General features: G+C 30.7%; 1 protein-coding gene across 2 annotated transcripts in view; it reads right to left on the reverse strand.

Annotated features, from left to right (window-relative positions):
* The window catches only part of LOC108691744 (histone demethylase UTY-like), a 91,947-nt gene that overhangs the window by 8,161 nt on the left and 71,720 nt on the right, over positions 1–12,066 (reverse strand). For both annotated transcript variants that reach the window (XM_018199621.1, XM_018199622.1), the window contains 2 exons: positions 9,305–9,483; positions 4,886–5,011 (listed from right to left, as the gene is read on the reverse strand). In XM_018199621.1, the coding sequence (XP_018055110.1) occupies positions 4,886–5,011; positions 9,305–9,483 (305 nt within the window). The remainder of the gene's footprint in view (positions 1–4,885; positions 5,012–9,304; positions 9,484–12,066) is intronic.

Raw genomic sequence — 12,066 nt, forward strand, 5'->3', positions numbered from 1 at the left:
TTTCCGATATAACAGGACGTTGATTTATGGTCACTATATTTGTGCGACGCGTGTTTACCTGTTGATACCCCACGGATTAATCGTCGTGGGAAAAGCGGGGCGTCGGCAAGAAGTTGTTATTCGCGACAATAAATGTACGACCGTAAATAGGTGAACACGTGGCAGAACCGCACGTGGGAACTGAAGTTAATTAAATCGCTCGATCAATTAATTTCAACCCACTTACGCTTCTATCTTTTCAATAGCTTTAATAACTATTTTATTTTAATGATGAAAGAGAATATAAAAATTCTTTCAAATTAATAATAATTATTAAATGGATGCAAAGTTCCTGTCGTCTTTTTGTCAAACTCTGTTTTAAATAAAACCTAAACAAAAAAACTAAAAATTGTAATTTTTGAGAAACATTTTTTAAAAAATTTCTTTTAAATAAAAAATGTGTATCGTGAACCTATGATAACTGCTTAACGAATAAAAATTCAAATCGATAACTTTCCTAGATGCAAAAACTTGAAAAAGGAAAAAGTTTCACGTTTAATATTTGTTATATATTTTCAGTGCATAATACTTTAATCTAGGGAGAGAACAGTCAAATTTTGTGAAACTCTTGGGAATATTTCCGCTAGAATATTTATTCGCGGGATTAAAATAAGCACTGATCGTGCGATATACACCGCCGCTTCACTTGCTCATCTACCTTTAATGTTATTTATTCACCTGGCGTATTTACCTGTCTTAAACGTCACATCCCATACGCGCTCGATTTGCAAATCTGCCCGACCTGCCTTTAAATCGGTCCACCTGGCTATGGTCGGGTCTCGAAAGCTTCAATTTGTCAGTCGATTTAATCACGCCAAAACCTTCTCTCGATATTTTATTTCAAAAACACTAGAATTTTCACAAACATTTATATTTGTGTTTGCAACTTTAAAAAAGGTTTCATCGAAGCTTTGAAGGAAAAATGAAGCACGTACAATAAAAATTATTAAACCGAAAAATACAGAACAGATTATTGAAAGCTTTCATGAAACATTTACATTATTATTATCCTAATTAAAATGATTTTGATTTTGACAATTGAAGGCATAATTTATTGCAGTGAGTTAACCCACATTTTATAAAAACGAAATTAATATAAACTCTAAAGTTAAAGTGATGGGGAAAATATCATACGGTCGACGATATTATGGAGCTAACTTCATGTGACATTAGTATTATTTTTCTCATCACTACAACTTTAGACTTTATTCTATTTTTATAAAATACGAGTTAATTCATCGTTGCAGCACAAACCTTTCAATCTACAATAATTTTCATAATCCTAAAAATGCTATCGATACGTAAATTTTATGTACAAAGAAATAGATTATTTTTATTTAATGTAACATAAGTTTTTCATACATTTTATACTTTCAATGACAAAATGTATACATAATTTAGATATTTATAAACATAAATAACCTAATTAACTTAAAAGAAAACAATAAACACACTGTGAAATTCATTTTAAAATGATGGCGTATATAATTTAATTGTGTATACCTTCTCATTACACTTAAATAAAATATATATAATATGATATATAAATAATTTACACTAAATTACTTAAAAATTTAAATCATTTAACATGCTCTCTGTTATAATACTGACCACAGAGAACTCAAACTGATATGTGACGTACAGAATTCAATAACAGTATTATATCATTCAAAAGCGATAGCATTGTTGGGGATTAATCGTTTTATATAAAAATAACAAAAGAATTAGTTACGAGAGATTTATTTTATATTTTTTATTTTGACATATTTAGATAAATAAAATATAAAACAATGTTAAGTAAAAAAAAAAAAAATCGACAGATGAGATTAAAAAAGAGTTTGTTCAAAATTCGAAATATCTCGCAAAATATTAACTTTGACTTACTTTTACATATTGTCAATATACATTGCGAATCTTTCGTATTGCAATCAATATGATATAATACAAATTTATTATTGAATTTATTTCTCACAATGGAACACATCGCATGTTAAGGGAGAAAGAGGAAACCTTCGTTCCTTCATTCTTTCTCACCACAGTGGAAAAAGAGAGCGGATGAAGGAGAGCAACAAGACAGAATTCCAAAAAAAAAAAAGGGAAGCGGGACCGGTCGCGACCAGGACGGTTCGCCGACACGCGAGGATCCATAAACGGTCCATAAAGTGGATGTCCCGTTCGCAACGCTTCGCAACGTCCTCGAAGAAGCGCAGCCCCGAAAGAAGAGACGCATTTTTCGTGAGATGGACGTGCAGACTTTCACCGTGAAGCGATCCGTTCCGAAGGGAAAAAAAAAACACTTGACCGAGGCCTAAAAGTTCGAGTCTACACGTTGCTCGAAAAGCGTTACAGCAATTAACTTTTTGAAAAGCTTCAAGGACTTTCATTAAAAACTTCCTTTTCTTTTTATTTATTTATTTTTTTTTTTTTTTGAAGATGAATAGAAAAAGGGGTGCGAGAAAGGTTTTTATTTTAAAAGAAAAATAAGTTTTTTTCTTTACTTGCTAATTTTTTATCTACGCCTCCTGATAAACAAAAAAAAAAAGGAAAAGAGAAAGAGTGATTTTTCCTTTGGATCGTCGAGCCTTCAGTCTCACAGATTCAGCTGAAGGCTCTCGACGGACCGGCTGCACTCTGCCAAGTAGTCTGCAGACACGTGTATTGATTTATTCCGGGTTAGGGTGGGCTGAGGGATGAGACGGAGAGGCAACTCGGGGGGAAGGAGGAGAGAGAGAGAGTGAATGAACGAGGAACAAAGAGGGTAGGAGAGGCCGCGTGAATGGGTCGGAGAGAGAGGGAGCGAGGCTCTAGTTGTGGGAAAACTATCCCTTAGTTTCTATTTCTCTCGCACCTGCCCTATGTTTCTCTCCCTTCCTCCCATTTCTGTACTAGACTGGCGCATAGACTACCGCGAATCGCGATGGGATACGGAGGGATAATCGTCAACGTTAAAGTGTTCCCCCTAGGGTCTAGGATCGCGGAATCCTCGAATATTTTCAAAAGTAATACGAAGTAAGTTGCAACGTCGAAAACTTTAATATTCTGTTCTAAATTATTATTGATATTTTTTTTTGTATCCGATATTTTTTATGGAAACCATATTTTGAAACAATTACATATCAATAAATAATAATAAATTAATTTAAAATATCAAAATTATCGTTTTTGTCAAATCTTGTCTTCATTTAATAAAACAAATAATAAAATAATTTAATTTAATAAATAACAAATAAAAGATTGGGTAGACACAATGATAACGCTGATATTTCAAATCAATTTATTATTTATTAATATGAAGTTATATCAAAATATAATTTTATTTCACAACTTTTTTTTTAATGTAATTTAATTAATAATTTTTTATAAAATATAAAAAGAAGCATACAGCCACGACGCTAAATGTTTTAAACGAAAGTCATATAAATTATCATATAAAAACGTAGACGTTTCGGTCAAAATCATAGAAATATCAGGATGTCGAAAAAAAGAAATACATAGAATGAAAACAAAGATCTTTAGTTAGAAAAGATGGTCAAACAGCTTTCAAATCGCATATGATATGAATTAACAGAGTAAATTGAGGTCCAAGAAAATGAAATTAAACAATGTTCAATCGCTTACGAACTATTTTCTGTTACGTCTAGGATTCTTTATTACAAGAAGCGAAATGCGACTTTGTGTGAAACATATGGAATTTCCAGATTCTATTTAAAATTAAGAAAGAAAACACATTGTTTTCAATAATATTACTTTAACAAAACATTATTATTTATGAGAATCAGACTAGTTTTATAATAACAAACGCTTACCACGTATTTTGTGACGCAAATCCTCGCAAATGTAATTCGGAGTAAATAATGAAAATTAACAAACAGAACCACTGGTAAGAGTTATTTCTGACAAAAATGTAATGGCACCATAGCTAGCTTTTTTGACTAATGAATCTTTGTTTTAATTCTATGTATGTATTTCTTTTTTTTTGATATCCTAATATTTCTATGTACTGATGATGTTCAAATCTTGACTGAAACATCTATGTTTTTATATGATAATTTAATAGTTTATAACTTTTTATAATGTTTTAAATATAATTGCGCAAAAAGAAAGCGGAATAATTTATAAATAAATTAAATAATTCTAAAATAGGCGATAATTGTAAGATCTCTATTTATCTAATTATCGCGAAAGTATTATAAATATTTCTCTAACTTGAATTAGAAATTTAATTATAACTCTTATTTGTGACTAAAAATCATAAATGAATTTATCAGATGGAACCTTTTTATCGTAGACTTCTCTATAAATTAAATATGTACGTTTTTACTCCTAGAGAAACTTCTGAAATAGAACTTCCGAAAGTAATATTTTTGTTTCACATTCCTCTTTTCACAATACTTTAAATATTTATATATGAAATATTTACGCACTCCCCCGAGTTCGAACGTGTCGAAACCTCTAAGTATTTCCGAACAAAATATAAATATATTTCATTCTTCTCTTTTGTACAAGATTCTTCAATATTTATATAAGGTATTCTAACAGGCCAATTCTTATCTTTCCTTTTGGTTCACCTTAATAAATTAACAAATAAGTCTTAATGTCAAGCTTAGCAATTAAACGCAAAAAATTAAACTTTAAAAACTTTAAAAAATCTCTAATTTTCAGATTTCGCTTAAATGCATCTTTTGTAAGTTGACGATTATTTGCAATGTTTAATTGATATTGTTTTTCTTTCTCTAAATTAAGTTTTTCTTTGAAAAATTTAAATTAATTTCTATTCATTAAGATAAAATTGATTTATTTTTTTTTTTCTTAACAAAACAAAAGGAATAATTAACGACAGGCTTACCCAATTGACGATAGATGTCGGCCTTCAGATGCAATGGCAGCTTTTCCTTCAGCAGGGCCTCGTAATGTTCCTTGGCCAGACGATACTTGCCTTGAACCTCGTATAAGTGAGCGATATGGAACTTGACTACAACAAACGCGCGAAAGAAGATTTTTCAGTGAAACTTTAGATAGAAAAAAACGTAATCAAATTACAATATGTACCATCGAAGGCGAGCTTATCAGTCGAACCTGAAGGAGAGGGATGATCGATCACGGTTAATTTAAGATTTGATTAATTTTCCACAAAGTGGAAAATTTTCTCAATAATCGAATTGGTAAAGACACCCGTCATGGAATATAGAAAAGTCCAGATTTGAATCCTGGCTGAGATGATATTTTTCAGAAAATTATATTTATAACTTTTTAACGATGCTTATTAGCGTCGACATCATTAAACCGCTTGCCAATTTAATTTGTGATTCCAGTTTAAGATTGCCCTTCAAGACCGAAAGTTTGTTTCGCCATACAGTTATAAAACTAGATATTATATAATTCACAATATTATTTAAGCACTATAATCAAAATATTATTTAAGCACTGTAATCCAGTTCAGACTGACAAGGCCTTCTCGTTAATTAATTGTATATTTACATGAAGTTTAATGTCTTTTATTGTTAATTCATTTTCATCGTGTCGGTGGTACCGAAAGCAATAAGCACGTGCACAAGACTGGCGCGCAAGCCACGCTGGGCCAGCTATTTAAAAGCGCGATTTCCGGTAGGAAATTACATATTCCCGCACTAAATTCCCGGTATCCGAAGGAGAATGATTCCCGCGCGAATCATCACGTGAAAAACGTGGATAGTACAATTCGGAGTCATGAATCAGTATAGTGATCATCAGCGTGATTCATCCGCGAGAAACCTCCGTGTCTAGGAACTTGTTCTACATACATTTGTATCCGAGGAGAGAGGGAATCCCCACGAGGTCTGATTTCAACATTAACAGACAGATTTCTCGCTGAATTTACTCAGTTTTTTTCATCGAGGAAAAATCAGGAGACACTAATCAGGAGTTTCCATCTTTATGACTTTGAAAATTAAGATCCCGTTGAAGCAAAGTCCCGTGAAAATTAACAGAAAATATGATATAACATCTGCTTGAGATATCGTTTGACTCCATGTGAAAGCGACCGATACTCGTAACTGACTCGTAACTGATAAGTCGCGAGTTTAAATCCCGCATTCCGCATAAATGGAAAAATATCGTAATCCATATTATGCTAATTTAACGTCGCAAAAAAAGCTTTTGCTCTTTCAACCTTTTTACAATAAGCCATTATCTAATTGACCAATCGTAAGTGATTTCTACTCATATTCGACTGTGATTGATCCATTTCTTACGACTTAAGACTTGTAAAAAGCCCATTTAGATCTCTAGGTGATTCTTTGACTAGGTTCAGACAAGAGTTCATATAGAGGCTGATATAATCTGCTCATCCGCTTCCCGCTACTAATATCTGCTTGTGAATGAGAATCAAGCGCAGCAATTGGAGCGCAAATTAATTATTGAATGTATTCCTCTTGGTATATGAGTCAAACATTTCCACTTCATTTCGAGTCATCTTCAGTGAATATAATTAATACAATTGTTATTTCTCAAGCTTCAATGAGGAAATAATGACTGTATCGCTCATGCCGGAGCTTGCAAAGCCCAGTCGCTTAAATTTTCAAAAGAAGTTGAGAATCACAATAAAATCTGTGGATAGTCATGTACACGAAATTAATAAATTAAATATAATAATAAAGACTTAGATATAATGAAGATTTCAACGATTGCGAATAAAATAAACGACTGTACAAAAAACAATCTTTCACTCGTCCGATACATTTTCTTTTTGAACTCAGAGAGCCTATTGTGTATATTATTATTTTAATCTGTTCTCTGTAAAGTTCGAGTTCTTTCGACGATCAGCACCATGTCACTTCAACGAAATATGTACATCTCAACTGTTCATTATATCCATTAATTCATGAGTTTAATATTGAAATATTCAGGTCAATTTTCTGGCTATTTTGATTAGATAAGTGCATGTTATTGCTCAGTTGTTAACAGAACCGAAAGTTGGTCACGAGTTCGTATGCGAAAGATAGACAAGATCTTAAACAAGTAAAACTAGTATGACTCTCATAAATAACTCCAATCAAATCACACACATCTCGTTATATTGGTCAAAGAAATATTGTATTAGTACAAAAACTACAATTCTTATGACAGAGAGCGATATAACCACACATTTTTACAGAAGAATTGTTTTTTTTATTCAAAAGGATGGCTTTTACGATTGGTTATTATTATATTATCGCAATAAAATTTCAACTCTATTAAATTAAAACTTTACTTGATAGTCTCTATCTCCTACTAATTTAAAGTAAAAATGTCATTTATTTAAGATATCTTAGATACAGAACTTAAAATATTGATCGTAAGGAATTTCTTGTATTAAAAATTAATTATAGGGCGGTATTCATAATCCGTTCTTATTTTAAGATTGCCTTAAATAATGCAGTTTCAGATGCAACACTCTCTTTGATTCATGACATCTTAAAATTATCTACCTAAAACAGTCTTGCATATAAGAACTATGAATACCGGTCTTAGCCTTTTATATGACAAATATTAGAGTTAAACTTAAGAATAGTCCCTCAAAAAAATTACTGATGCTAATTCAAAACAGCACAACTCATCTTCAATACTATCAACAAACGCATTAAAACTCTCATCTACAAAAACACAACAACCGTAGAAAATCCTTTTAATTGTCAAAATTCAAACAATAATATAATATGATTTATAGTACCGTACATACAATCAATTTCCAATACATTTAATTAAAAAATAACGTTAAGATTTCATTTTATAGTATGAATAAATTTAAAAAATTTATCAAAGTTCACAAAGATCCTCTTTCACAAACAAAAAACGATATAGTTTATAAAATCATGTGTAAAGAATGTGATGCTTCCATTGTTGAACAGATGAGCAAACAATTAGAAACAAGAATATCTGAATATAGAAATTATATAAATTGGGACACCTCTGCTCGTTTTATTATATCCGATTATAGAATGCAAATCACGATTTTGATTGGAACAACGTTAAAATATTAGATAAAGAACCTTTTTACAGAAAACGTTTAACCTTTTAAATGCTTAATATTAAAAAAACAAATAAACAAGTCTCAATTTACAAACAGAGGGTCTTCATAAAACATACATGCAGATAATCAAGTACTTTGCAGTATCAATTATTTATTCAGTATCGTGTTCACTTACATGTAATTTAATTTAATTTATTATAATTTATTTAAGTTATTACAATCAATTTTATCCTCTGACTAAGGACATAATATTTTTATTATACAGTTTTTATACATAATTTTTATTAATTTATATTATTTATCGTATTTAATTTTATATGATTGTTACTATTACACTGACTAACTTTAAGTCTTTTTACTCATTGTATACGTCGTTATGTTTGACCGACTACAAATTGTCCACGATCGGAAGTTTTTACCAGAATAAGAATTTCTGTTAGTTATTAGAGAGAAAAATCTATTTTAAATTTCCATTTGTCTGTTTAACCAGATTCTCTACACGGTCTTCCAACCATCATGTGAGTAGTTATAATTATTCCAGAAACAGCTTATCAAAAAGCAGTCTACTTTGAGAAGATAAAGTCATATCTGTAACTAGATTTATTGCATTTCTCGAAGAGGACTCGAACAAGTAGTCGAAACATGTAAAGATTCGTTTGAATTTACGAGATTAGGGTTGAATAATAACTCTATGTAATTACCCTTTCGAATATATAAATTAATTTACGCCACAAGCCCCACGGTTTTTTATATTATTTAGATTTATATTATTTAGAGCCCTTTACTATCGTAATAAAATTTCAACTCTATTAAATTAAAACTTTACTTGGTAGTCTCTATCTCCTAATTTAAAGTAAAATGTCATTTATTTAAGATATCTTAGATACAGAACTTAAAATATTGATTGTAAGGAATTTCTTGTATTAAAAATTAATTATTATAGAGCGGTATTCATAATCCGTTCTTATTTTAAGATTGCCTTAAATAATGCAGTTTCAGATGCTAATGCAACTCTCTTTTTTTTTTTTCATGACATCTTAAAATTATACCTATCTAAAATATATCTTAAATATAAGAACTATGAATAATATATCATATTTTAAAAATTATTGAACTAGACGATCACGTGGGATCATCTCATTGACATGAACAATGAAAAGGCGGTCAAGGTTCGACGAAGGAAAGTGAGGGAGCGATTAGCGGGCAGAGTTGCGATGTGCGGGGTGTTGGCTGAGAGTTTTCCGGCTAATGGTGCGAATAAAGGGGACAAGTACTTACTCTCGAGCTTGGAGAAGGAGGCAGGTGTGGTGGCATCGATCAGGGCGAGGGTCAGGTGCTTCAAAGCGGCGTCGAACTCAGCGTGGACCTTCAGCATCAAGCCGAGCCGTAGGTGAACCTCGCAGGCCCGTGGAAATCCTGGTTCCACCCATAGCACCTGCTGGAACGCTTTCACGGCCCTGAAACGCAAGAGCAAACAAAGGCCGTTATTAATTGAGTAAATAATTAAATAAATTGCGCTTTAAGACGTTAAGACGAACAAGAAGACAAGACAAACTCGAATGAGTTACTGCATTCTTGCAAAAGTCGCATTTCAATTTTACAAATGTGTATTTATTATTATATGTAATTTTGAAAAATATGTTGGTACTAATTTGATAACTTCGACTTGCAAGTCTGTTTATATTTAATAAATATTTACTTAGAACTCTTTATATTTAAACAAATATTTATTAAAAGTTGTTTTCACTGAATACATAAATTAATTGGTAGTATTCTATATTCTCTCTCCCAATTCATAATCGCAATTCATAACCTCTTTTCTTTCTTCAGTTTTTTATAAATTACGTTCGTTCTATATACGAAAGAACCTACTTTTATCTATAATTGGTATCACTCTAACTTGTACTAAAGTACAATAGTTATATATCTATTGAGTTATTCTAATAAAATCGTATTCCATAATTCTCTCTCTTCTTCTAAGTGTTTAATGTATTGAGTCCGTATTGTATGTTGTCCGGAAAATTCGTGTCGACTAACCTATATAATTTAATAAATATATATTAAAATTTAAATTTTCCTTCAACATCGAACTTTCCGGACAACTCAATATTATACACTATTAGAAATGTAACCACGAGCTTCCTTTACATGTAAATGAAGCTCGTGATTATAAACAAAATTAAAATTAATTAATGAATGATTTAACTGAAAATTAAGGTACAACAGTTATTTAAATATAATGAACGTGTACATTTATGAAATTTAATGTACATGTACTTTTAATAAAATTTTATAAAAAGTAAATTTTCATGAAAAATATATTAAATTTTATGTAATGTCTTAAAATTAAATTCAAATTGTGTAATTTAAAAGTTAATGAAATTTAAGAGTATTTCTAACATATAACAGTTCCGCATACAATATGATTTCAATAAGAGATTACTCGATAAAATTTGAAACCAAATTTCTCCTTTTCAGCGAAAATGTCGGACTCAAAGTTTAATAGCAACTGCGAATTAAAATAGATAATCAACAGAATATTTCAATAAAGCAAATTATATTAGAATTTTGCCTCGAAACTTACAAAGATACATTGTTTCTCGAAAACAAAGTGTCGTATGAAAACATTTTATCCTATACATTTTCTTTATTATTTAACGTTTCCTTTTCGATCTAAATGGTTGGGAGACCTTCGGGAGATCGGAGGCATCTTTAAAATTAGGTATTCAATATCACAAACAAATTTATTTTGTCACATTGTTATTATCGCGATCGTCCAAGCGAAATTATCTCATGTCGCTCTTTGCCGTGCTTTTTGTTCCCCCGTGAACCTCAACGTCGTATGCACGCGACAAGGCAAGGTGGAAGGCACGCAGGAAGTGGCTAGTATGTAGTCGCTGTCACGCGACAATGGGGCCTCGCGAAAGAAAGGAAGGGGGAGCGGCGATGCGCGTAACAGTAACAATTGTCGCAAACGGCATATCGCAAACCCGCGCCATGCCGATCGATACACGCCGATCGATCGCACGGATGCACATGGAAAGCCGGAAACGAATAATATATACGCGTGCGTGCGAAAAAAACATAGCGCGCAGTAACCGAGCGACTGTAATATCCGCGATTAAACGGCTCATTTCACAGGGTTGTTCTAAATTAAAAACGGGATGTTCTTAAAAAGCGAAAATTACAGCGATTTGGGAACTACTTTTCGCAATCGATTCGATTTGACGAATTTTATTTTTAAGCTACGCCGCAGATTTACAAGAAAAATGCGGAAAATTAGAAATTCATATAATTATTATAATATAATTTTTAAGAGACGAGATAATTATATAAGCAGGATATGATATATAATTTATAATTCTAAAGTAAAATGTGGGAAATTATAGATGAGATATAATTATGTACATTAATAATTAAATACTTAAATTTATAATTAAATATATGTACAATTAATAATATTAGAAATAATCCCCAATATAAATTGCACATCCTAAAGTCACATTAATCATGCAGTCATACAATTGAAAAATGAGTGTTAAATTTAACATTTCACATTTCATGTCCCAAATGATCAACTCAAATTTTTCTGTTAATTTAATAGAAGATAAATAGGTTAAAAAAAATGTAACAATGACACAATTTGTAAGCAATTATATTTCTTAATTAAAATTAACATTTATAATACGTTAAATTAATATATTTTATTCATTTAGCTTAAGATTTAGGTTTCAAAAAACATCACTTTTATATTATTTTATTTATGTTGAATTAATACTTAATATATTAAATATTCAACACAAAATTTTAATAAAAACTTGAGTAAAAGTCGTTTATAACACAAATAAAAATGTTTTTTAATGTGATATGGATGGATCGATACAAGAAATTCAACATACGTAACTGGATAAAGAACCATTTTTATTTGTAATTTAAGCGCTGGATAGAAAAAGATAAAATGTAAAAATAACTTCTTATAATAATACTAGAGACTTTACTTCAATTATATATATATAATTGAAGTAAAGTCTCTAGTATTA

Source organism: Atta colombica, unplaced genomic scaffold (assembly GCF_001594045.1).
Source record: "Atta colombica isolate Treedump-2 unplaced genomic scaffold, Acol1.0 scaffold51, whole genome shotgun sequence".
Lineage (NCBI taxonomy): Eukaryota > Metazoa > Arthropoda > Insecta > Hymenoptera > Formicidae > Atta > Atta colombica.